Source organism: Dasypus novemcinctus, chromosome 21 (assembly GCF_030445035.2).
Source record: "Dasypus novemcinctus isolate mDasNov1 chromosome 21, mDasNov1.1.hap2, whole genome shotgun sequence".
NCBI classification, from domain to species: Eukaryota; Metazoa; Chordata; class Mammalia; order Cingulata; family Dasypodidae; genus Dasypus; species Dasypus novemcinctus.
The window spans coordinates 15203631-15230844 of NC_080693.1; the positions used below are offsets into that span (position 1 = coordinate 15203631).

The window sequence follows — 27214 nt, forward strand, 5'->3', positions numbered from 1 at the left end:
CGGAGGCTCTATGAAGCAAGCAAATTGCCCACGCAGCCAGAATGCGGGAGGCGGCTCACGAACCCACGTTTGCCTGATGCTCACGGCTTCTTGTCACACGCACCCCCCCTCCCCGGGCTCCCCATCAGGATGATGGATAAACACCCCCCAAAGACCAGCCAACTCAGACTCTCCTAACTGGAAAATGTGGGCTTGCTACTCTGTTTGGGTAGATCCGAAGTTATTTAATAGAACAACTAATCGGCGGGAGAAAAGGAGCAGGCAAAATCGAAACCCAGGAGCGCTCGCTGGGGCCTCTGCGGAGCGGGGACCGCCACCTCGCGGAGGCGCACGTGCTGCTGGCGCGCGCCCAGCGCTTGCAACCCCAAAGGCTCGAGCCCTGGGGCCGGGTCCCCCAAGCGCCTTCGGATAGCTTCCTGCCGCCTCTAGAACGTTCCCCAAACTTTGCCTTCCAAGTCCAGGAGTTCGTGGGACTTTGCTCGAGCCCCGGGCGTGCCCGGGCGTGCGGAGGCGCAGGGGGCGCGGCCACGATCGGCCTCCCGGGCGTGCGTTCAGGCGCGCCCCGCCTGCTCCGGGCCTCCCGGGCGGCGCGGCGGGCGGCCGGGGCGGGACCGCGGTGGGGGCCGGCCCAGCGCCTCTCCGCCACCGCGGGTGCGTTGCCGGGCACCAAGTCGGGCACATGGAAGAGCCGGGAGACGGAGGTCCGGGGCTCAGCCCCGAGCGCCCCCGGCCGCGCTGCCCGCCGCTGTCCCACTTCCGAGAGGAGCTGCGCGCGCTCGCGGTCCTGGCCGGCCCGGCGGTGAGTCAGGTCGCCCCTGCCGGAGGCCCGTGACCCGGCGGGTCACCCTGTGTGCTCGGGGCGGGCAGGAGCGCAGAGAGCCGGGCCCGTCTCCGCGTGCGCCCCGGGCCTCCGGCCGCTTCCGCCCGCACCCGGCGGGGCGGGTTCTCCGGGCACAGCTGGCACAGCTGGGCGAGGCGCGGGCAGCAGCCGCACAGCCACGCCCCGGGGCTCCCGCCTCTTGAATTAGCAGCCTCTGGGGAGCGGGACCCGCTTGCCTCAAGTGGCTCAGCCCGGGATGCCTTCTCTGGCTGCAGGTGCACCAGCTTCGGGCTTCGGGCTTCAGGGTGTGGGTTCAAGTGAACAAAGCCAGAGTTACTCAACGGCGTCAAAAAGCTCGGGACCTTGGTTTGCTTGCAAACTAGCCGTAGAATCTGGGTGCTCAGATATCTAAGCTGCCGAGGCGCCCAGACAATTGTCTGTCTTTGATTTAGGTCTCCAAAACCGAGCCCTTCGGAGTTATCTAGAATCAGCCTCTCTAAGAGGAAACCAGAGGCATGCGTCTTACCGCCTTTTCACCCAATAATTGCGTTTTTTAAATGTGGTTCTGTTTTGAGATTGAGGCTTTGTGTTTTTTTTTTTTATTTTAAGTTTTTAGCCTTAGGTTAGTATTCTTTCTCCTTCGTGGCTTTTTAGAAATGATGTGGATTTTAAAAAGCACAAGAACCACAAAAATAGAATCCCATCCGTGTTCTCCTACCAGTTTGGGTGGTTTGCAAGTCAAGGGGGGTAGGAAGGAGACTGCGTGGGACAGGAAGAATCAGGTGTGTTGGGAGGGGCGCAGGGGCCGGCAGGTGTGACCCCTGGCCTGGCGCCTCCGGGCGTTGCTGGGATATGGTGATACCCACTGCCGTAGGTCCGGGTGGCAGTAAAAACGCCAGTGACAAAACCAAGAAATGAAAACTACCGAGGACACAGGAGCTGGGAGGCTCCTGCCCAAACTGGAAAGAACTTGTAGTCTGGGAGCAGGACGGGGGCGGGGGTGGGGGGGGGGTGAGGGGGGGTGTGCTCACGTCCTGGCCTGGGGCTAAGGGGGTGGGCGTGTGCCGAAACAGCTCAGTGAGCTTGAGCGGTCTCTCCACCTCTTCTCCGCTGTTCATCCATCCATACCCTGAGGCTCACTGCTACTGCTTTAGCAGCACGAAACATCAAGGGCCAGCTCTCTGAGGCCCGCCTGCCCAGGTGGGCCTGGTCTCTGGGGGTCACTAGGGAACCTGGTCCCCTCGATGTGGCAGATGTCCCCGGGTCTCCAGAGATGAGCGTGTCTGTTTGCCACCGTCACTTGTATGTGATTGTGTTTATTACAGCTGTCATATATATTCATGGTAGGAAATTAGAAAACCAAGAACAAAAGGAAAATAAAAACCTGCAATCTCCCCACGGAGAGAGAATTTGGGAATTTTCCTTCCCATCCTTTCTATCTGCGCCGGTGAGACTGCTTTACGTAAATGAGGTCACATAGTTCTGGCGCCTGCCTTATAGTCTCTTGTGAGATGTATCTGGAGCCCCTCTCGGGTCTCTTTCCATCCCTGTTCCTGTGTGCTGTTAGTTATCTATTTCCTTCAGGGCATGCAAGAGGAGGAAAAGTGTCCTGTTCTTTTCCAGGGCTTTCTGTCTAATGCCATCCTCCCCCAGGCTTTGCCGTAAAGTAGCTGGGATCTGCTCTCTTCTTCTCAACTGTTTTCTCTCTTTGCCATTCACCTTCCAGGCGAATATGAACGTTTGCCCTTGAGGATCCCAGAAATGGTTCAGGCTAAGGTGTTAGGATTTATGATACTCTCCCATTGAGATTTTTTGTTTGTTTTTGAGGTCCTGGGGCCGGGGATTGAACCCCAGACTTCGTGTGTGGGAAGCAGGTGCTCAACTGCTCGAGTCACATCTGCTCCCCTCCTGCTGAGCTTTAAATGAGGCCTATAAAGAGAGTAATGCACACGGTAAAGCGAAGAATGTGAATTGAACGAAGTGTATCTGCAGAGATGCTCTGGATACACTTTCCGCTTTATCGTGTAGAAAGCTTTAGGAAGACATGGATTTGTGAGGGAAGGGAGGCGGTGGTTGAAATTTCCTAGCCTGGGGGCATTTCAACCCTGTTTGCTCTTGGTCATTAGCAGCTCACAGCCAGGCTGGGTCGTGGTGTGCCAGAGCTGTGATGACAAACACCGCACACTGGAGGGATTGGGCAATTGGACTTTATTGTGTCACAGTTTTGGAGGCCAGGAGTCCAAAACTGAGGTCTTGGCAGGCTGAGCCTTCTCTGAAGGCTGTTACACCCAGGTGGTAGCTTGCTGGAAAATAGTTTCTGCCTCTGTCATATGGCTATTGGCATTTGGCAAAATGACTCCAAAGATGGATTGCCTGTTCTTTGTGGCCATGGGCTCTGCATGGCATGGCCAGGAATACAAAAGAGTGGATTAGCCTGGGCCCAAGCTGAGGGAGCAGATTTCCGGCTGTGTGGTGAGAGGAATGCCCGTGAAGGAGCTGGAGAACTTTCTGGGCTTCAGGATGGAAAGGTCAGGAAAGGTCTTACCTGGGTAAGGGGCACCTGGAGATACAGGCTTGTCCACAGTGCAGAGGTGCACACCCCAAAATACAGGCTAAGAGTGTGAATTTTGTCCTGTAGGGGAATTCTTAGCAGGGAGTGTTTTGTGGTCTACATGGGTAAGATTTAGCAGGAGGAAGTTGCTAGCAGCAGGAGGTGCTCTAAGCCAGGGGTTTCTAACCAGGGCTCTGTGGAAAGATTTCAGGGGGTCAGTGAGCTTGAATTGAGCAAAGTCAACTTCTTAGCTTTATTTTCTCTGACCTCTAACTGAAACCTAGCATTTCTTTCACTTGTGAATGTATGCAATAGATAAATCACAGTAGTATTCATTTCACCTGACTGGCAAAGGGGTCCTGGAATGAAAAAAAGTTAAGAACCCCTGCTGTAAGCCAAAGGTGATAAAATGGAGAAGACTCTTCACCTGGGGGGCATGTGGAGGAGTGAATGGAAATGGGGGTCGGGGAAGCGTTCAGTGATGAACGGAGGAAAAACCGGGAGAGGAAGCTCCCTCTCTCCTCCCCATTTCCTCTTTCCACCCGCCTCACCGAGGTCTTTGGTTTTTTGGGATATTTGATTGGATTGAATTCAGTTAGGAGCCTTTGATTGGAGTGCTTCCGGGAGGCAGGATCCAGGGTGTGTCTTAATCCTTTGCTGGTGTCCTATGGAAACGCAGGAGGAGGCAGAGACGGGCTGCCATTTTCCTTTGCCATGTGGCGTGAGTCCAGGACCGCCAGCAGGCCCCCTCTGGTGAGACCGCATCTCTGATGATGCCTTGATTTGGACGTTCTCACAGTTTTGGAATGGTAAGTTCTTACCCTAATAAACTCCAGTTATAAAAGCCAGCCCAGGGAGCAGATGTAGCTCAAGGGGTTGAGCGCCTGCTTCCTACGTATGTGGTCCTGGGGTCAGTCCCTGGTACCTCCTAAAAAACAAAGCCAACTCATTTCTGGTATGTTGTATTGGTAGCCTGTAGCACCCTAAAGCAGCAGCCAAACCGGTCTCCTCTCTATGGCTCATGCTGCTCAAAATGCTGCACACACAGCCCTAGACGGCCTTTCCAGGTATGGGTCCGAGCTTGTCAGTTCCCTGTTCAGTACCTTTTGCATGGGTGCAAGATAAGGTCCCAAGTCCTTAGCTTTGCTGGAGTGGCCTGGCCAAGCCCTCTGTCCTTATCTCGGTTCACTGTGGTCCAGCAGTCCCATCCCCCAGCCTCCTTTCAGTCCCTCGGCCACACCTCAGACCTTGCACCTTCCTGCTCCACTCAGTTCCATCCACCTGGAAAGTTCTCCTGGGGCGGGGCACCTTCCTTGCCTGTTCAGCAGTGACCGGTGTTCATCAGCCTCGTTGCCTCCAGGCTGTGCTCTCCTGGTCGTGGCTTCTTTGTAGCACTCATCCCAAATGGGATCAGTCGTGTCATCGAGCATTGCACATCTTCCCCTACTGTTCTGTGGGCTCCATGGGGTAGGGATGGGAAGAGGGTTGCCATCCTCCTCCCACCTCTGTCATCTGTGCTTGGAACTTGATGATCCAAAGGCACTGACCCCAGTGGCCCAGGTGAATTGAGTCTCAGGTGGCTTGGGCCCTGGCTGCTCACCGGCCAGGGCGAGGGCTGGTTGCTCGGCCTCGCTGTCTAGTGTTTCTGCATGAGTAACGGAAGGGGCTGCAGTGGATGCCCTCTGGTTCCTTCCGCGCTGGCCTTTGGCTGCTATGAGTGGACGCTTAGGCACCCCTGGGAGACGGGTAAGGCCTGGAAACTCAGCCTGCGCAGGATGCTGCCACACCCCCTGGAGAGCACGCTTCTGAAGCTCCTGGGTGGCCAGAGTCTTCGTCTTGCAGCCGGTGTCGTTTATTGCCACCCGGCCAGAAGATGAGCGGTCACCGTGATGGGAAGAAGGGGCAGAGGCACAGTCTGGTGGTTTCGAGCGTCTGCTTTGCCTATGTCTGAATCACTTGACCTGTGCAGAAAGCAGCCCTTGAGGCGCCTGGGGGGGCACACGTTTATCCAGAATGGGCTCCTCCCCTACCCCCGACCCCACCCCCCGACACAGCAGCTTGCCCTGTGCTGGGGCGGAGCTGAAGGGTCTGGAGCATCATCCAAGTGTGGTCCTCGACCACCTGCCGCTTGACTGGGTGTGTATGAGGTGGGGGGCGCGGTGGGTTGAAATGCAGATTCCTTGGTCCTAGACCTACTGCCTGGGTAGCTCTCTTGGAACAGTCAGGGGATATGCATTTCCTCCTCCTCCTCTTCCTCCTTCCTTGTCCTCCTCCCTTTTTCTTCTTCTCCTCCTTCTCATTCTTCTTCTTCCTCTTCTTTATTCTCTTCCTCCTTCCTTTCAGCACTTGTAGGTTTACAGAAAAATCATGCAGAAAGTATAGAGTTCCCATATCCCCCTTCCCCCACAGTTCTATTATACTTTGCATTAGAGTGGTATTTTTGTTATAAATGGTGAAGCAATGTTATTATAATTATACTATAAGCTCTAGCCCATAATTTGCATTAGGCTCATTTTTTGTGTGTGCTATGGCCCTATTTTTTTTTCTTAAGATTTATTTTATTTATTTCTTTCCCCTTCCCCCCCATTGTCTGCTGTCTGTGTCCATTCACTGTGTGTTCCTCTGTGTCCGCTTGCATTGTCAGGTGGCACCAGGAGAGTGCATCTCTTTTTTGTTGCGTCATCTTGCTGCGTCTGTTCTCTGTGTGTGTGTGGCGCCACTCCTGGGTGGGTACGCTTTTTTCACACAGGGCAGCTCTCCTTGCGGGGCACACACGTGGAGCACCCCTACGTGGGGACGCCCCTGCATGTCACGGCATTCCTTGTGTGCAGCAGCACTGCATGTGGGTCAGCTCCACACAGATCAGGAAGCCCTGGGGATTGAACCCTCCTTATGATAGACGGATCCTCTATCAGTTGAGCCACGTCCGCTTCCCCCTATGCTTTTTTAAAACATTTTTATTCTGGTAACAGACATACAACCTAAAATTTCCCATTTTAACCACTTTCAAATAGACTATTCTGTGGTGTTAATTATATTCCCAATGTTGTGCCACCATCACCACCACCCATGACCAAAATGTTTCCATTGTCCCATAGTCTCTTCATTCATCTGCAGATGGACACTCGAATTGCTTATCTCGGCCTGTTTTTACTTATACTTCCACCCCCAGCTTTTTGTGACCCCCTATCTGCTCTCTCATTTTGGCTAAGTTTTGCAATAACTTGGAGATTAAATTCACACTTGGTTTCCGTGGGGATAAGAGAGGTACCTGGGTCACGGTTTGGGAATTGTCCCTTCAGCACGTGCACGTGCACACAGTGAGTGACCCGCCTTTTGTGTTTTGAAGATCTGGTCCCAACAGGGAAGTTGAAAACTGTCCCTCACCAGAGGTGTGTATTCTGGGGGAGGGAGGGGAGCAGTGATTCTGAACCTCACGGGGCAGGTACCTGATCAGGTCCTGACAAAGTAATTTGGGAGGGGGTTGCAGCCCCAGAAGACTGGCTGCATGTGGGCCCTGATGGAGGTGACAGCTAGAAACTGTGTCGCTGGGATCTCGAGTAAAAGGGACCCTCATCTGCACTCAGCACAGAGGCATCCATTTCCCTTGGAGAATTGTGCCAGGAGCTGGCCCGAAAGGCGTTCCTGCGGGCAGACAAGAAGCAAGCATTTCTACCCAGGGCATCAGCTTTGAAAGGGTCACTGCGTGGCAGGTACATGCAAGGGAAGCCGGGAAGCCCTGGGCACCTGCTGTTTCCTGCTGGGGAGTGAAGTCGGATGAGGCCCATTTGTGGGCCACAGGGGCCTCCCAGGGGAAAGGGGCTTTCCCAAGGGCGCTAACTGGGCTGCTGGGATCTGAACATGGCCGGGGGACTGGAGATGGCTTTAAATTAACTTGAAGAAATAAGGTGAGTGTCCAAATGGGAAGCCCAGGCATGCCGGAGCAATTCCTACTGGTTGCTGGAACTGTGAGGAAGAATGGGTCAACTTTCCAGAAGCTGAACTTGCCTCCATCTCTGGAGCCTCAGAGAAGTGGAACCTGTGGATCACTCCGAGATTCCATCTCCCACGGGCCTTCCAGCAGGTGACCTCGTTTCCCCTCAGGTGCTGTCTGTGGGATGTCTTGCTGGTTGGAGTTCCTGGTATTGAAGGCTCTATTCTCCCCTGTCCTTGCCCAGGAGACACCCTTGAACATTTCGGGGAAAACGTACATGTGTGTCTTAGCTGGCCAGGCTGCTATGACATATACCACTCAGCGGGTTGGCTGAACCACGAGCATTTGCGGCTTCACGGTTTTGGAGGCTGGAGTCCAAAATCAAGGTGTCAGCAAGGCTGTGCTTTCTCCCATGAGTCAGTGGCTTTCTGGCACTGACTTGTCACCATCCTTGGAGATCCTTGGTTTGCATCTCTGCCTCCCATTGCGTGGCGATTTCTCTCTCCTTGTGTTGGTTCTTCTGGTTGCCGTTGGCTTCCGGTTTCTATGGACTTTCCATTTCTCCTGACTTCAGGCTTCTGCAACCTGTGTGGCCTTCTCTTAATGAGTCCGAATTTCTTCTGCTTCTGAAGGCCTCCAGTAATATGGATCCAGGCCTGCCCTGAATCATTTGGGCCATACATTAACTATAAATAACATCTTCAAAAGGTCCTATTTAAGTGGATTCCTCACCCACAGGGGTGTGGAGTAAGATTAAGAGGATGTCTTTTGTCAGGGTATGTAATTCAATCTACCACAGTGTATCTGAAGTGAAAAATAAATAAAAAATCTGGCTAGGAAGTTCTCAAAAACAAGATTCTGATGGTAGCTGCCAGTGACCTTTTTACTATTTCAAGGAGTCCATCAGGAATTGTTCATTTGTCTGTGGAAGGTGGCAGAGGCTCACTGGAAGCCAAGTTCCTTTGGCTATTACTGGAGTTGATTCAGATGAGGGGGGGAGTCATTTTACTGCGGTCATTGACACTCAATTATGCTTCCTTGTTTTCTGTCTCTTCCTAGTTCCTGGCCCAGTTGATGGTGTTTCTGATCAGTTTCATAAGCTCCGTGTTTTGCGGCCACCTGGGGAAGCTTGAGTTGGATGCCGTCACACTCGCGATCGCGGTACGTATTAGACTCTCTAACACTGACTTACAAAAGCCATCTGTATGAGTTCCCTGTTGCTGCTGTAACAAGCACTGTAAACTTGTGGCTCAAAAACACACACACACACAGTTATGATGTCACAGTTCTAGAGGCCAGAAGTCCAAAATGGGTCTCACTGGGCTAAAATCAAGGTGTCAGCCAGGCTCTGTTCCATCTGGAGGCTCTGGGGAGAATCCATTTCTTGCCTTTTCCAGCTTCTGGAAGTCGCCATGTTCCTTGGCTCATGGCCCTTTCCTCCGTCTTCGAAGCAGGCGGTGGCCAGTCGAGTCTTTCTTGCATCCTGTCACTCTGACACACTCTCTCTTCTGCCTCTCGCTTCCACTGATAAGGACCCTCGTGATTACCTTGGGCCCACCCAGATAGTCCAGAATAACCCTCCCATCTCAAGGTCAGCTGACTGGCACCCTTAATTCTCCTTTGCCGTGGACCCTGACCTAGCCACAGGTTCTGAGGATTAGGACACGACGTCGTAGGGAGGGCGGGCCCGCGCTCCGCCCACCACACCATCCAACTGGTCGTCTGTGGAGCTGTGGTTCCTGCGCTTGCTCCCACATCTGGGGGAAGGGACTAGTAAAAGGGTTGAAGCCTGGCTTCATCAGAAGAAACTGGGACATCCGCCACCCCCCCCCCCAAATTGTCTGTCCTCCGGGGAATCCCTAGATCTGAAAATGGAACTGGAAGATGAAATCCTAGATCCTAGTGGACAGACCTAAAATTGGGAGGAACCCCAAATCCTCTCTGAATCCTAGATGTGAACCTCAGTAACCAAAGAGCTACGTCCTTCGTCTCTGCCAGGGGTTGACTGGCTCAGCAAGGGCCGAGGGACCCAGCCCTTTGGTTTGGGGAGTTAGCTGTTTATAAAGCAGGGGACTCCCTGCCCCGCTCTCTGTTCTTCCCAGCCTCCTCCACTCCCCCTGCTCCTGCCCTGCCGAGGCCCACACTCATGTATGCACAACCACTAGTTGTGAACTAGTCACCAAATATATACAGATTACTTTATTTTGCCTTCAGGGAACAAGATGGGCAACACTAGGCTTAATTTTCCTTTTTTTTTTTCCACTTTTTTTTCTTTATTAAAGAAGTTGTGGGTTTCCAGAACAATCATACTTACAATATAGGATCCCCATATACCACCTTATTATTATTTATTTTATTGTTTGTTCTAATAAATATTGAAGTGATGAATGCACAACTATATGAGTATACCAATTACTATTGATTGCACCCATTGGAAGGATTATAGCACCCTATAAACACCTTGTATTGGTGTGGAACATTTGTTACAATTGACAAAAGCACATTTCTGTAATTATAATTAACTATAGTCCATGGTTTAACTTAGGGTTCGCTATTTACATAGTGCTGTTCCATGGACTTTTTAAAAAGTAATTTATTCTATTACCATATATGCAACCTAATGTTTCCCCTTTTAAGCACATTCAGATACATATTTCAGTGCTGTTAATTATGTTCACAATGTTGTGCCACCATCACCACTATCCATTACCAAAACATTTCCACCATTCCAAATGGAAACCCCCTTTTTTTAATGCTTGGAAATTGTAGGGAAGACAGAAATGCACTCAGCAAGCCACAGGGAGATTCTTCTTGACCAGACATTGCAGGACGCGGCTGAAGACCTGTCGAAGCTGGTGCTTCTAGGCTGGGCCCAGTTTGGGCCACGGTCCATGGCCTCCTGGAGGACTCGAGTGGAGGTAGCAGATTTCAGACAGGCATCTGGCAAGGCCATTCCCGGCTTTGGGGGAGGCCGCCCTGGGCTCCCCCAAAGGTCCAGGGGCCTGAGAGATTTTGTTGCTGACCCTGGTTAAGTCTAGTACACTTGGAAGGCCTCTGGCACTAGCCTTGACTTCAGAGAGTTGCTTCTGGATTGCATCCCTCAGGCCGTTGACACAGGCCATGCCAGGTCTTGAGCAGATGGACTCACCCCAAACTGGACCACATTGAATTCCCCTTAGGAAGGGCTCGTGTTCCTCTGGAATTGGGGAGTGACTTAGTTACCAAGCTGCTAAGACAAATAGCACACAATGAGTTGCCTTAATCCAAGGGCAATTTATTTATTATCTCACGGTTTCAGAGGCTAGAAGGCAGGCTTCTCCTGGGGTCCAGAGAGCTGAAAATCTTGGGTCCCTTAGCTTTCCTGTCACCTGGCGATGGCCTCTCCTTTCTCTTCTGGGTGCTATTGACTTCCAGTTCATGGTTCTTTCTCTCTCTTTTTTTTTTTTAGGAGATACTTGGGATTGAACCAGGGACCTCGTACATGGGAAGCAGTCGCTCAACCACTGAGCTACATCTGCTTCCCAGGCTTTCCCTTTTTTTTTTAAAGATTTATTTTATTTCTTTCTTTCCCCTTCCTCCCCGTTGTCTGCTATTTGTATCCATTCGCTTTGTATTCTTTCAGTGCCTGCTTGCATTCTTGTCATGTGGGACTGGGAAACTGTGTCGCTTTTTTGTTGCGTCATCTTGCTGCATCAGCTCTCAGTGTGTGCAGCGCCACTCGTGGGTGGGCTGCGCTTTTTTTGCGTGGCACGGCACTCCTTGCGCGCAGCAGCACTGCACGTGGGCCAGCTCACCATATGGGTCAGGAGGCCCTGGGTTTCAAACCCTGGACCCTCCACATGGCAGGTGGATGCTCTAACAGTTGAGCCACAACTGCTTCCCTAGGCTTTCTCTTTATAAGGCCTCCAGGATCAGGATTACTGCCCATCTTGATTCAGTTGCCCCCACCCTAACGAAAAATGCACATCTCTGAAAGTCCTATGCATAGAGGGGTCACACCCACAGGAACGGGATAAGATTAACAACATGGTTATTTTCCTGGGATATATCATTCCTTTTTTTAAAAAAAAAAAAATTTTTAATTTATTTAATTAATTTTAAAAATAATAAATTGTCTTTTTTTAAAAAGACACATAAATCACCAAAAATGTTACAGTAAAAAATATAAGAGGTCCTCACATACCCCATTGCCACCCCCCACTCCTCCCACATCATGAACCTCTTTCATCATGGTGGCCCATTCATTGCATTTGGTGACTACGTTTTGGAGCACTGCTGCACCGCATGGATTATAGTTTACATTGTAGTTTACACTCTCCCCCAGTCCACTCGGGGTTATGGCATAATTCCTTATTAAACTCATGCTTCTTTTAAGCTGGCCCAACTAGTTTCAGCAGGGGCTCCAGGAACTTTGCAAAGTTGATTAAATTGACCTTTTGGCGTCAAAGGCACTGCTTTGCAGACTCTGGTCAGTGCAGATAGAAGATTCCTCGTCCTTTCCGACTTTAATTGTGTGACCTGATCTCCTTGGGTTTGTTTCCAGGTTATCAACGTCACTGGCATTTCGGTGGGATTTGGCTTATCTTCTGCTTGTGACACCCTCATCTCCCAGGTAAATGGAGGCGGTCACCCTCTCAATATGAGACATCTAGGGTGCAGACCCCAGAACATTGCCAGCAAGAAGGGGGAGCCATGTGCTCAGATGGAGCAAATCCCAAATAACCAGCACCATGCAGCATTTTGCCAGCCATCGGTTCCAGTTCTCCTTGTCTGCTTTCTTTGGATTTTTTTCAGGCTTGTGAGCTAGTGTTTATCGCCATGACTATTACCACTACCTTTTGACCAAATAGGGGGTGTTTGGTGCAAGTCTTTCCCTTGCCACAGTATGGGAATCATTGAGTTTGGTATAGTCCCGTGGTTCCCAAACTTTCAAGAACGTCAGAATCAGCTGCAAGGCTCATGGAAACACAGATTGCCAGGTTCCACACAGTGGCACGCTGCTAAGTGTTCCCCGACCAGGTCTCGGCTGGGGGGAGAGAGGGAATGTTCTGAGCTGTAGTATTTGCCAATTCCGGTGGTGTAAACAGTCCCTCCATGGATGAGTTCCATCTCGCAGAGATGTCCCTGAACAGGGAGCAGGGGAGAAGGGGTGCACGCTTGGCTTTTGGAAGCTGGTAGTAGCTGGCCCTATCCCCAGAGTTTCTGCTTCAGTAGAATTTGCATTTCTAAGGAGTTGCCAGGTAGAGGCAACCCTGACTCCCCATTAGAATCACATGGGGAGGGTTTTTTTGTTTTTGTTTTTGCTTAAAACAACAGCAATTTATTTTCTCACAGTTCTGGAACCGAGAAATCAAAAATCGAGGTGTCGGCAGGGTTGGTTCCTCTGGAGGCTCATTGGGAGAATCTGCTCCCTGCCCTTCTCCTTGATTCTGGTGGCTGCCAGCAACCCGTGGCATTCCTCGGCTTGTTGACCCATCACACCATCTCTGCCGCCATCTCCTCTGGGCACGGCTGTGTCTCCCTGTGACCTTTATTGGATTCATGGCTCACCCTAATCCAGGATGACGTCATCTTGACTAATTACATCCGCAAAAACCCTATTTCCAAATAAGGTCGCATTCTGAGGTTCAGGATAGACGTGGATTTTGGGGGGGATTGTTCAAGCCAGTACAACTGCCATTCTCATACGGCTGCCATGCCACCCTGGTTTTGCCCTAAATCTTTCCTTTCTTCAAACAATTAAGCTGATGAATAGTATTATGTATAATATGCAGTAAGGTTTGCTATTTGTTTTAGATTCCTAGGCTGCTTAAAGCAAATACCATGAACTGGTTCAGCTTAAACAGTGGGAATTTATTTGCTCACAGAGTCCAGGAAAATGTCCAGATCGTGGTATCATGAAGGTGGTGTTTTCCTTCCCAGAGAGTGGCAGCCAGCGGTCCTTGGCTCCTCTGCCACATGGCAAGGCACATGGGGGCGTCTACTGATCTCTCCCTTCTCTTCTGGATTTCATTGATTTTAGTTTCTTGCTTCCGTGACTTTTCTCTTTCTCTCTCTGTATTTATTCTGCTTATTAAGGACTCTAAGAATGGGATTAAGACCTGTCCTCAATGAGGTGGGTCACATCTTAACTGAAGTAGCCTCACTGAAATATCCTACTTACAATGGGTTGAGTTTAAGAACATGTTTTCCTGGCATACCTACAGCTTCAAGACCCCACACTATTTAAAAGGGAAAAAATATTAATTGGAACATCTGTAAGTATATAGGACAAAAATAATCACACATATAGGAGAACACATATAAAACCCCTAGCACAGTGCCTGTTTTAGTCAGCTAGGCTGCCAAAGCGCAATATACCAGAAATGGGATGGCTTTTACAAGGGGATTTGTTATTTTACAAGCTTACAGTTCTGAGGCTGAGAAAAATGTCCAAATCAAAGTCTCTGCAGACAGTGCTTTCTCCCCTGGACTCCTCTGTCCCATGGCAAGGCACATGGCGGCATCTGCTGGGCTCCCCCTCCTCCTTCTCCAGGCTTCCTTGCCATCAGCTTCCAGCTTGGTGGCTTTCCCTGACTTCCTCTCTCTTTGTCTGGGTTTCATTCTCTTTTAAAGGACCTCCTGAGAAGATTAAGACCCACCCTGGACCACACCCTACTGAACTAACCTAATCAAAGTCTCCTGCCCACACTAGGTCTATGCCCATAACATTGGATTAACTCTAAGAACATTAATTTTCTGGGGTCCTTCCACCTTCAAACCATACCCAACATAGAAGACGCCCAGTAATGGTTAAATATCATTCCTTCCCCTCACTTAACCCTGCCAACATCTGTAATAATAACCTGTGATGGGAAACGGACTTTGGCCCAGTGGTTAGGGCGTCCGTCTACCATATGGGAGGTCCGCGGTTCAAACCCCGGGCCTCCTTGACCCGTGTGGAGCTGGCCATGCGCAGTGCTGATGCGCGCAAGGAGTGCCGTGCCACGCAAGGGTGTCCCCCGCGTGGGGGAGCCCCACGCACAAGGAGTGCGCCCGTGAGGAAAAGCCGCCCAGCATGAAAAGAAAGAGCAGCCTGCCCAGGAATGGCGCCGCCCACACTTCCCGTGCCGCTGACGACAACAGAAGCGGACAAAGAAACAAGACGCAGCAAATAGACACCAAGAACAGACAACCAGGGGAAGGGGGGAAATTAAATAAATAAATAAATCTTAAAAAAAAAAAAAAAAAAAAACCTGTGATGATAAGAAATTGAAGTTCCTTTTGTATCAGAAAAGAATTAGGATTTATGCCATATAATTTAATCTTGTTTGCTATACTTATTCTAAAATCATAGTAAAATCCATTTCCAATGATACAGGAAAGACATGGGAAGCTTTTAAAAACTATTGAGAGGAGCAGATGTAGCTCAAGTGGCTGAGCACCTGCTTCCTGTGTGTGAGGTCTTGGGCTCGATTCCTGGTACCTCCTAAAAATAAACAAATGGAAAAACCAACTCTCACTAGAAGCGGATGTAGCTCAGTGGTTGAACATTGTCTTCCCCTGTATGAGGTCCTGGGTTCAATCCCTGGTACCCCCTTAAAAAAAAATTTTTTTTTTTTGTTAGCTGGGTTCTACCCTGGACCCTGTTAAATCTAGCATATCTGGAATGGGACCCCAGCATCAGTGTTTATAAATGCCCCACCAGAGTGATTCTCATGGGCGGCCAAGTTTGAGACCCACTCTTCTTTCCCACCACCCATGCTCTCCTGCCTAAAGAACATGGCACGATCTCTAGTGCCCCCTGCGCTCTTAGGAGGTGCCATTGAAGGCTTCGTGGGAACGGGGGGTCTCCACGCTGATGAGTGCGTTTTGGCTGTTACATTCCAGACGTACGGGAGCCGGAACCTGAGGCATGTGGGGGTCATCCTGCAGCGGGGCACGCTCATCCTGCTGCTCGCCTGCTTCCCCTGCTGGGCGCTCTTCCTCAACACCGAGCTGATCCTGCGGCTCTTCAGGCAGGACCCGGCCGTGGCCAGGTAAGGGCGACACACCAGCCGGAAGAGGGTCCGCTCCAGCGTCGGGCTTTGGGAACTCCGAGGGCCAGGGACAAGGCCGGGCACGAGACGAGGTCAGGCTTTCCTCCGTTGACTTCCATCACGGGCCCTTCATGCTTTTCACACCCAGCACCTACGATCTAGAAGATCCGTCCTCTCCTGGATGACCCGAAGGGTAACTGGCTTTGGGTAAAGTGAGATTGGCCAACATGCTCCATGTGGATGGTCGCTGGAGGAATTTGTTCATGGTTTAGCTGATACAATACCCATCTGGGGTGCTTTTCAAAACCCACCCATGTCTGGTCCCCACTTGCCAAAATTCTGATTTAATTGGTCTGAGCTGAGGCCAGGACATGGGTAGCCTTCAGAGCCGTCCAGATGGTTCTAATGTGCAGCCAAGTTTGAGACCCACTGCTTTAGGTAATAAGGACCTTTAAGGCCTTTACAAACCCTTGTCGTAGGACAGTGACTCTGAGCCCAGGGGACATTTGGCAATATCTGGTGACATTTCTAGTTGTCACACCTGCTGTGTGTGCCGTGCTGCGGGTAAATTCTGGGATGCTCAGAAACACACGACACGCAGGACAAGCCCTGCCTCCACACAGAATTATCTGGCCAAAATTCCAAGGTTGAAAAACCCTCCCCTAGACCTAAAGACCTGGCAGAATCAAAAGGGGTCATTTGGGTTGTAAAACGACGAGCTCTTCGGGTAAACGTGCCCGTTGTTCCAGCAGGTTCAGCCCGTTCACTGAGAAAGAGCCAGAGGGTACAAAATGCAGTGCCAGTGATTTGATTTTGCCTCTCTTTCCCCGGAAATGGTGCCTCCTATCACCTTTTTTTCCCCTTCTTCCCATTCTTTAGGCTTACCCAGACCTACGTCACGATCTTCATTCCAGCCCTCCCTGTAAGTGTTCAGAGGGGTAAGAGCATCCTGCCTGGGGTTCACTGGTGAAGTTGCTAGGTATCCCCTGGATAGCTGAGCCCGGCGTGTTGGCTCAGGCTTACCTCATGCCCTGTGGTGGTGGCTCCTTCGGGGAAGTGTGGTTTTCCTCACACCCATCAAGGACACAAATATTTGTCCCTGGAGGAAACCAGCACTTGGGTCACGGTGCCCGCGGGAGGCCACTGTGCTCTGGTAGCTGGAGGCACCTCTGGGGTGCCCGTGGAGAAGAGCCTTGGCATGTTGTTATTATTTTTTTGTATGGGGGTTAAAGTTTTACCCATCTCAGAACTCTGAGGGCATCACTCTGAACCTCCAGACTGTTTTTGTCTCCTGCGGTCACACAGACCCTTAAATCTTGCACAGTATTGTGCAACGAGCAACCAAAGCGACGTTTCCTTCCATTGGACAGTTGGCCCACATGCCCTCCTAGTTGGCATCGAGCTCCTTCATTTATCCTGAAACCCTCTACGGTAGATATTCTTTCCTTATCCCCCTGGCGAGGGCTTGGCCTCACCTCCATCGGAGGCGCCCAGGGATCTCCGTGATGTTTACTTCCCCAGCGTGTCCTCGCCACACGCCCAAAGAAACTGCGCTGCCTTTTGCCAGAACCCTGGGCGTTTCCGAGGTTCCTTGGATAATAATTCATCCATCCAAGAGATGCAGGAAACTCCTGACCTGCATCGCTGTCTCTGGATTGTGTGGCTCTGGGTGGGGGCTCTGGGTGGCTCAGGCTTGCTCATGGTGCAGAACCAGCATGGCTTCCACTTGGCCTGGTCACCCTGCTGGGCGGCAAGGCTGAGACGAGACGTTGACGTTCCCCTCTCTCGTTCTCTTACAGGCAACCTTTCTTTATTCGTTACAAGTTAAATACTTGCTCAACCAGGTAAGGACGACTGCCCTTTCTTCTTTGGAGGACTCCTGGGAATTTGTGCCTTTCTGGGGTGATAAGGAAGGCCATGGGTGGGGAGGGAGCCCGCCCGCTAGAAGCCACGGAAATACCTTTTCCATGTTGTGCATGCAGGACTGCAGTGCTGAGGGGTTTGTTAAGTGATATCAAGAAGAGAGCACGTTAGTTTTGGCTCTGGAAGATTCTTATCCAGTTCCATTTGGAAATATTGTCATTGGCAGGGTGGGAGGAGAGCTGCAGTGTTCCTTGGCTCTGTGTTTTAGCCCAGCCAGCTGGAGTGAGGATGCACGCCCGTCTGCAGCTCAGAGGGCGGGTTAAGTCCGGGCTGGTCTGCAAGGCTCTGGGGAGGCCATCTCTCTGCTCAGTTCTGTAAAAAAGGGCTCACTTTCCCATTCGGACGGTAATGCTCAAATTGCAGGGACACCTCATGCCAGTCAGAGCTTTTAGGAACTAACTAAAGGCCCTGGGTGGTGCCCTTGACTTGGTGGGTGTGAATTTATGATGCCAGTGTATGTGGGACTGTCCACTTCCTTCCAGATCTAACTAGGGGTTCTCAGGCGGTGGGTCGTGGCCTCGCAGGCAGACTTTCTAGGGAGGGAGGAGGGAGAAGAGAAAGAGGGAGAAAGTTCTCCATCTCTTTTATGTCCTTAAAATTAAGATATTACTCTACTAGTAATATGAGACTATTTCGAATCTTTTCTGGAATTACATGCTTGAAATATCCGTAAAGCGGAGAGAAGGAAATCAAAATCTTGGAACTCAGGGCTGCGCTCTTTCAATATATAACGTCATGTAAAGCAGACTGCAGGACTTTGTACCCATCGATCCTTCTCCCTGATTATCAGGCTCCCAACAAACACGGGGGCCCCTCATTGCAAGGTCCTAATCTTGGTGAAAAGAACTAGAAGGAGGAACCAGGAGGTGAGAGGGGGTCTGGGAGGCTTGGACTGGGTTTAGGAGGCCTGGTAGGGTTCCTGAGGCAGAGAAGGAGAAGAAGGACCTCCGAGGTGGAGGGAGTAGCCGGAGGTGTGGCATGAAGGGTGCATCCTGGGTAACCAGAGTGTGGGTTTGTCTCAGTTTGCCAGAGCTGCTATGACAAATGCCACATAACAATGAGTTGGCTTATCAGCAGGAACTTGTGGGTTCCCAGTTTCAGAGCCTGGACGGCTGGCTTCCTCATGGGGCTGGTAATGTTCTCGCTGGCCAGTGACCCGTGGGGTTCCTTGGCTTGTGTCTCTTCTCATGTGGAGACATCCTCGTCTTTCTTTCTGGCTTCCCTCTGACTTCTGGCTCCTTCCTCTGGCTTTCTCTTACTCTAGCTTCTGGTTTCTTTCTTTCTATAAGGCCTCCAGTAATTCAGATTCTGGCCCAACCACATTCTGTTGGATCTCACTTTAACTAAAAATAACCTCTTCAGGAGAACCTGTTTACCATGGGTTCACCCCCACAGGAATGCAGATTGACATGAAGAGCATGTCTGTGATGGGATACGTAGTTCAACCTGTCACAGGTGGGTGGAGGGGCACAGCGGGTGATAGAATTGGAGAGGTGGGCTGGCCCAGGGTCAGCCTGTTTGGGGCCTTGAGGTCTCTTCTGGGAATTTTAGTTTATAGGAAACAGATTAATTGCCAGGGTAGGAGGAGAGTGGTGGATACTGTCCAGATGGTAGACAGTGAAGGTCAATGTGAAGAAAGAATAGCCTTGAGGGGAAAACAGAGGACTTGGGGATGAGGTCTATGGAATTCAATGACTGGCTGTTTGTGGAGAGAAAGGGACAGCAAGGGGCTGTCCTTTAATCCAAAGTCTCTACTTAGGGGCCCAGCTCTAGGAAGACAGCTGAGCCTAGGATCAAAGAGAAGGAACCAGTTTCTTGGAGTTGCATTCACAATGTTGAGTACCATCGCCTCCATCCATTACCAACATTTTCCCATCACCCCAAACAGAAACTGCACCCATTAGGCACTCACTCCCCTTTTCCCTTCCCCCACCCCTGGTAACCAGTCATCTACTTCTTGTCTCTGTATGTTTGCATATTCTAGTTATTTCAATTAAGTGAAATAATACAATCACTAAGATCTTAACTGGTCTCCCTGTTTCTGTCTTCCCCAAGTAAATCCAAACATCACTATCTCCCTGATATGTTATATCTGATCACCTAACTCCCTTGCTAAAAGTTCATCAGGATCTCCTGGTCAATAAGCGATCCCTTTGGTAACAAGCCAAGACCCTGCTCCTAGCCCAAGCAGCCTAAGACCACGGGAGACAGCTCTGTAGTCCAGCCAAGTCGGGTTCATCGACCCAGAGGAAATACGGGGTGTCTCACCAAACAAAGGGAAAAGACCAAGTTGTTACAGGATTTTGAAGAAGGGTGATAGTTAATGAAGCTGTGTTTTGAAAAGCTCAAAGGAAACGGGGACAGTGAGTGAAGTATCAGCGTATCAGGTTTGGGTTGCAAAGTGGATCCTGCATCCTGTTTCCTTGGAAACCTAAAGATGGGAGAGCTGGCAAGTGGAGATAGATGTGGATTGGTATGTCCAGAAATTGAGGCTGCTCCTCTGCATTGAAATGACTCTTTATCCTTCAGGCAGGAGTGGGTTGTTTGATTCTTCTCGATACAGCTTCCAACAGCAAACATTCTTAAGAGTCTATGGTTTTAAAGAGCGAAGTTTCTCAGGGAGTGTTCCAGTTTGCTAGGCTGCCGAAAGCAACATACCAGAAATGGGTTGGCTCTTACGATGGGAGTTTAGTAGCTTACACGTGTACAGGTCTGAGGCCATGAAAACGTTCAAATAGTCATCCTCAGGACTATACCTTCTTCCCAAAGACAGGCTGCCAGCGATCCTGGGCTCCTCTGTGACATGGCAAGGCACGTGGTGGCATCTGCTGGGCTCTCCCTTTTCTTCTGGGTTTCGTTGCTTCCAGTTTCTTGCTTCTGTGGCTTTCTCTCTTTTTATCTGAGTTTCGTTGTCTTATGAAGGTCTACCGTAAGAGGGTTAAGACCGATCCTGAACGAGATGCATCACATCGTAATTCCTACTCGCCCCAAGATCCTCCTTACAAGGCGTCCACACCCAAGGATGCACTAACTTTAAGAACATACATTTTGGGGTCCATCCAGCTTCAAACCACCCCAGTAAGAGAGCAGTAGGCATTCAACAAAGAGGTTGTAATGACACTTGACAGCTGCCCCGTCACATTGGGGAAAATAGTATTTCCTGTAAACTTGAGAGCTGCTTTTATTTGTGTCTGTTATTCTAGTCTGATGAATGGCAGGTTTTCACTTCCTTAGTCTGAGGTGATTTTACCTTCTCGCTTTGGAAAATTCTTGACTGGATATGTGAAATCGAATTTTATTTCCTCCTGGCCCAGTACTTTTCAGCAGAGCTTGATAGGATAAAGTCCATTCCACACTCCGTAAAGAAGCTCTAGTTTCATAAGATTTTTTTTTTTTTTTTTAGTAAATTTTCTGAATTTCAATTTTGGTCAGGAAAGCATTGTGTCTTCACTCTCTGTCCTGTGCCCAAGATGACTTGCTCATCCTTTTTGTCCCCTGCCGGGCCTTGTACTCTTGTAGTATGGGCTGTTTCTGGTCCTGCCCTCTCAGGTCCTGAACCTGTCTCCCTGTGGCCAGAGCCACACCCTTCAAGCCTCAAAGAAAGGAGGACGAGGAGGCAATGGGAGGATGCGTCCGTCAGGGCTCTCCAGAGAAACAGAACCAATAGGACATACGTGCATGTATAGATATATGATGTATATGCATTTATAGGCCATATATATGTATGTATGTGTGTGTGTGTATATATATACAGGATGGTATATCACAGAGGGTGCTCCAAAGAAACAGAGCCAATAGGATATATATATTCACACATTGATATAAAATGTGTATTTATAGATATATATGTAGGATACATGTATATATATGACATATATGTACTTAAGAAGTATAGTATGTGCATATTTATATGTTGGCTATATATATATGCACAATAGGGTATATGACTATCTGCATATGTGTGTTTATATGTATATGTATGGGTTGATGTATCAGGGTTCTCCAGAGAAATAAAACCAATAGGATATATCTTTGTGTATAGATATAGATATATTTATAGATACATATGCATTTACGTGTTGGTTATATGTATGTGTATATTTATGGCATATATGTACTTATATACATATATGTGCATATAGATATAGGATGTATGTATATATAGACAATAAGGTATAGGAATATATGCATGTGTGTATGTATATATGTAAATTTATGGGCTGGTGTATCAGTTATGGGTCTCCAGAGAAACAGAAGCAATAGAATACCTGTATATATATATATATACAGGAATATACGTGTGTATGTGTCTATACATTAAGGAATGTACATTAATGCATATTTTAAGGAATTGGCTCGCGCTGGAGGGCTGGCAGGGCCGACTCTGGGGGGCGGCACAGGCGGGAGGCTCCCGGAAGCGCCGCCGCGTGGGTCGTGGGCGTGGAGGCCTCGGGGCAGGCGCAGGCCGGGACTCGCGGCGTGGACGCGGCTCCGAGGCGGAAGGGCTTCTCGGGAAGCCTCTGTCCTCGCTCTCCAGGCCTCCCGCTGGAGGGGAGGCCCGCCCGCCACTTGGAGGGCGCCCCCGGGCGTAAGGGGACCGGCCGTGGGCGCCAGTGCCACCCGCAAGTCCCCACAGCGCCGAGGCCGGGGCTGGGCCCAGTTAGCGCCTGAAAGGGACCGTCCCAGAGCGGGGGAAGGTGGGCGCTGCAAGGTCACGGCCCCCGCAGGGGAGCCCTTCCGGGGTATGGGGAGCTCTTCCGGGGTGTGGGGAGCCCTTCCGGGGTGTGGGGAGCCCTTCCGGGGTGCGGGGAGCCCTTCCGGGGTGTGGGGAGCCCTTCCGGGGTGGGGGGAGCTCTTCCGGGGTGCGGGGAGCCCTTCCGGGGTGGGGGGAGCTCTTCCGGGGTGTGGGGAGCCCTTCCGGGGTGCGGGGAGCTCTTCCGGGGTGCGGGGAGCCCTTCCGGGGTGCGGACGCGCGCCCGGCAGGCCAGGCGGAGCCTCGTGCGAGCTGGGCTGGCGGCCACGGGGGCCCGTCCCGCGGCTCAGGGCGCCGTCGCGCTCTCCTCGCCGCAGGGAATCGTGCTGCCCCAGGTCCTGACCGGAGTTGCCGCCAACCTTGTCAACGCCCTCACCAACTACCTGCTTCTGCATCGGCTCAACCTCGGGGTCATGTGAGTCCACTCCGTTCCTTAAAAGATTAATCCGTTCTTCAAATTAACATTTTTACATAAATGAGGTTGTGGCTGTACAGAACAATCGTGCATGATCATTCATTTTTTTTTTTTTTCTTTTTGGGAGGGACCCGGGAGGGAACCCAGAACGTGGGAAGCAGGCGCTCAACCACCGAGCGACACCCGCTCCCGTTCGTTCATTTTTAATTTTTAAAAAATTTTAACCACGTCCGAGGACACGGTTCGGTGGCGCTGACCGCGTTCCGGAGGGTGTGCGCCCGTCGCCACAGTCTCTTCCTGGTGCAGGGAGGAGTGGTTTGACCGGGATTTGTTCGGGGGGCGGAGGCGGGGACCTTAGCCGAATTGGGGCCACACGTGGTATCCTCGGGCCACCCTGGACGATGCCGTCGGGGCTGGAAACTGACGCTCCACTGGGAAGGAGAGGTGCCCGGGCCTGCCGAGGGCACCTCGGTGGGAGACGGATGGCCCGCCCCGGCGCCCAGAGGGGTGGGGAGAGGCTGGGGGGCGGCCCTCTGCCCCTCACGGTGATGGTCCTTGCAGGGGTTCTGCGCTGGCCAACATGATTTCCCAGTTCGTCCTGGCCCTGCTCCTCTTTTTCTACATCCTCGGGAGAAAACTGCACCAAGCAACTTGGGGAGGTACGGATGGATGGCCTTTTATTAAAAAAATTTTTTTTATAAGTTTCTTTTAAATAATGGCATTTATGCATGTGTGTGTCTACACATATGTATTTTAGGAGGTACCTGGTATGGAACCCAGGACCTCATACACGGGAAGCAGGTGCTCAGCCACTGAGCTCTATCTGCTCCCCAGTGTCTATTTTTAGAAGTCAAAGGTAATCAGAGTTTTCTTTATTGACCTGGAATTGCATTTTAGGGAGTTTTGAAAAATTTTTATCAGGTCATATATATAACATAAAAGTTTTACCTCCTTCGGGTTCTTATTATTAGAGCAGTTACTGATTTACAGAAAAATCGTGCAGAAAGTAGGGTCCCCCATAAACACACCCTCCCCACAGTTTTCCACATTTTGCATTAAACTTGATGAAACAGTATTAATTATATTATTAACTGTAGTTCATGGTTGACAAGAGGGTTCACTCTTTGTGGTAGACAGCCCAGTGGGTCTTTTTTAAAAGTTTTTTTTTTAATTGTGGTGACAAATACGCAACCTAAAACTTCCCATTTAAACCACTTCCAAGGTTACCACTGGTATTTATCCCGTTCACGATGTGGTGCCAACCTCCCCACCATCCATTCCCAGAACTTTTCATCTCCCCAAACTGAATAAAAAGATCAGCTCTTACCCATCTGTCCCCTGGGATCGAAGCCCCCTCTGAACTGGAAGCATCACCATCCCCAAGTCCTCAAGATTGAGGGATGAACAAACATGAAGGGGGAGTGTAACTATGGACCGAAGTAGAATATTCTAGTAATGGAAGAACTTGTAACACTGATAGAAAGACACTGCTTCCAGAGGTTCTGAGGGGAGAGAGGAAAGAATAGGTGTAACGTGGGGCATTTTTTGGACATTGGAATTGTCCTGCATGACATTGCAATGACGGGTACAGGCCGTTACACATTTTGTCAAAACCTATAAAATTGTGCAGTGCAGAGTGTAAGCCATAATATAAACTATAGTTCGTGGTTAGTAGCAGCACTTCAATATGTGCTCATCAATTGTAACAAGGGAACCACACTAAAGAAAGATGTTGTTAAGCGGGGAAAGTGTGGATGGAGGAGGGGGTGAGGAATATGGGAATCCCCTACATTTTTGATGTAACTTTTGTGTAATCTAAACTTCTTTAAAAATAAATAAAAATGGGGAGAGACTGTAGCTCAAGTGGTTGAGTACCTGCCTCCCACGTACGAGGTCCTGGGTTTGATCCCCGGTTTCCCCAAAAAAAAACAACAACAACGGACGTCCGTTCTGGCGTTGAGTTCCGCCGGATGCCCAGAGGGACTGAGAATCAGAGGTGTGTCTGTGTTCCGGCCGCAGGGTGGTCCCTGGAGTGCCTGCAGGACTGGGGCGCCTTCTTCTCCCTGGCCATTCCCAGCATGCTGATGCTGTGCATCGAGTGGTGGGCCTACGAGATCGGGAGCTTCCTGAGCGGTCAGTGTGAGGGCGGACCCTGGGGGCTGGATGGCGGGCCTGCCTGGACCCCAGGCCTCAGCTGTCCCTCCTGACCAGGTATCCTCGGCATGGTGGAGCTGGGAGCCCAGTCTGTTGTCTACGAACTGGCCATCATCATGTACATGGTGAGTGCCGGAAAGCTGACCCTGCAGACTTGCTAAATGCCTTCCTTGCTTCATGTTCTGGAAGATTCCTCAGAATGAGCAGACGTGTTCCTAGCCTTCGGTAATTTATCTGTTTTTAAATTTTTATTGGGTAGTATATCTATATATAAAAACAAAATGTGCCCTTTTCACCTTTTTTTTTTCCCCAAAGATTTATTTGTTACTTATTTATCTCCCCTTCCCCCCATTGTCTGCCCTCTGTCCATTTGCTGTGTGTTCTTCTGCGTCCGCTTGCATTATCTGGCAGCACTGGGAAACTGAGTCTCTTTTTGTTGTGTCTTCTTGCAGCAGCAGCTCTCCATGTGCGGTGCCACTCCTGGGCCGGCTGCGCTTTTTTCACACTGGGCGGCTCTCCTTGCGGGGCGCACTCCTTGCGCGTGGGGCACCCCTCTGCGGGGACGCCCCTGTGTGGCAGGGCACTCCTTGCTCACCGCAGTATTGCGCATGGGCCAGCTCACCACATGGGTCCGGAGGCCCTGGGGAGCGAACCCTGGACCCTCCAAAATGTAGATGGATGCTCTATCATTTGAGCTACGTCTGCTTCCCTTTTAACTGTTTTTGATAGACTATTTTTAGCAGTTGTAAACTTACAGAAAAATTTCGCAGAAAGCACAAGTTCCTGTATAATCCCTTCCCTACCTCCCCAGATTCCCCCGTTATTAACATTTCTCAGTGCTGCAGTACATTTGTTACAATTGATGAACCAATATTATTAGAATTATATTCTTAACCGAAGTCTCTAGTTTACATTAGTGTTCTCTCATTGTGTGGTGTGGTTTGTGTTTTTAATTTATTAAAAAAAAATTTTAATTGTGGTAACATATTACAGCCTCAAAATTCCCATGTTACCCACTTTCAAATACACAAGTCAGTGGTTTATCCCATTCACAATGTCGTGCTTCCATCACCGTCATCTGGTACCCAAACTTTTCCATCACCCCAAATGAAAACTCTGTGGCCAGTAAGCAGTAACTCCCCTTACCCCTTCCCTTCAGCCCCTGGCAACCTCTAATCTCCTTTCTGTCCCTATGAATTTGCTTGTTCTAGGTGTTTCCTGTAAGTGGAACCACACAGTATTTGTCCTTCTGTGTCTGTCTCAGTTCACTGAGCCTGATGTCTTCAGGCCTCATCCATGTCCTCGCACACATCAGAACATTTTTTTTTTTATGGCTGAATAAGATCATAACATTAAGTAAGGATTTATGAATGGATTTACAAACGGGAAATTTCATCCTGGAGCCTGGGAGGGTCCTTTTGTAGGGTTGGGTCTTCTCTGAGAGCCAAAGAGGGGGCAGAGGGTGGGGAGATAGGGTTGGCTAAGGATTCCAAATAACCTGTTCCCTGCTGGTTCTCTACCTCCTAACACAGTTCCAATTGGCAAGATGTGATTTTTATTTCCACACTTGCCAGAAAGTTGAAACTCTCTTCCAGTTGTCACACATAAATACAGGAGGTGGCCAGACAGGGTAGCATACAAGGGGCAGTGGGGCTGGGTGCCAACAACATAATAAGCATTGATGGACTATTTATGAGAAGGCTTGTCCATCATCTTTCCAGGGGGACAGTGTGACAGCTGCCTACTAAATGACTGTGCAAGCCCCTCCAAGTTTCCAGTGGATATTTTTTCAGCAAAGCAAAGTCCAAGGAAAGCATTTAGTGCTTGCAGGTCTTCTCTAGCAACTGTCACTTTACATAAAATTACAGACAGGGTTAGAAGTTTGTAATGTGGAAATGCACTAAATGGACTGAAAAAAAGATGCGCTTTTACATTGTTTGTAGCACCAATACTTAGATATTTCCCCCTGCCCCCTGAGATTGCTTACATTTAAAAAACACATATAGCGTATATTGCTATTTACTTTAAGAATCTTCTCTTGAGGACTTGGGTTTTTTTTCCCTATCCTTGGCAGAAATTTTAAACCTTACTTTCCACGTAGATTCTTCTTCTGTTTTATATTTTATATTTCAGTAAGTTCAATAACTGCCTCTAAATCAAAATGCTTTATGGTTCTAGTATGCCATGGTATATAGTATACATTTTAAATCAGATTCCCGCTGTTGAATATTTAGTTCATTTGTAATGTTTCAATTTTATTAAGAAGGCTTCAGTGAACATCATAGGGCAAATACCTTTGTATAAATCTTTGATTGTTTTCTGTAAGATAAACTCCTAAAAATGAGACTTATTTACAATTTAAGTCTTTTGTGTATTTTGCCAAATGCTTTCCAACAGGCTTATAAGCATTTACATTTATGTTTTTACCGAATCAAGACTCTAACGTTCTTTTGGTTATACACAGGGGAACAGGGATTCTAGAACACACCACAATGCTTCCACGTTTCCCTTACACTTAATTATTTAAACTTAGGTTGTTAATCTGAAAATTTTTTTGTTTTGTTTTTAAGTTTTTATTTTTTTATAATTTCAAATTTGCAGAGAAGTTGCAATGATAGTGCAAGGAACTCCTTTATACCTTTTACT

The 27214-nt window shown here is 49.6% G+C and overlaps 1 protein-coding gene across 2 annotated transcripts in view; it reads left to right on the plus strand.

Annotated features, from left to right (window-relative positions):
* Positions 1 to 618: 618 nt before the first annotated feature.
* Positions 619 to 27214, plus strand: part of SLC47A1 (solute carrier family 47 member 1) — a 52657-nt gene continuing 26061 nt past the window's right edge. For both annotated transcript variants that reach the window (XM_004446495.3, XM_058283379.1), the window contains exons 1-10: positions 619 to 799; positions 8365 to 8466; positions 11849 to 11917; positions 15175 to 15323; positions 16203 to 16245; positions 17123 to 17167; positions 22317 to 22414; positions 22976 to 23073; positions 24434 to 24547; positions 24626 to 24693. In XM_004446495.3, coding sequence (XP_004446552.2) covers positions 680 to 799; positions 8365 to 8466; positions 11849 to 11917; positions 15175 to 15323; positions 16203 to 16245; positions 17123 to 17167; positions 22317 to 22414; positions 22976 to 23073; positions 24434 to 24547; positions 24626 to 24693 — 906 coding nt within the window. In that variant the 5' untranslated portion in view covers positions 619 to 679. The remainder of the gene's footprint in view (positions 800 to 8364; positions 8467 to 11848; positions 11918 to 15174; positions 15324 to 16202; positions 16246 to 17122; positions 17168 to 22316; positions 22415 to 22975; positions 23074 to 24433; positions 24548 to 24625; positions 24694 to 27214) is intronic.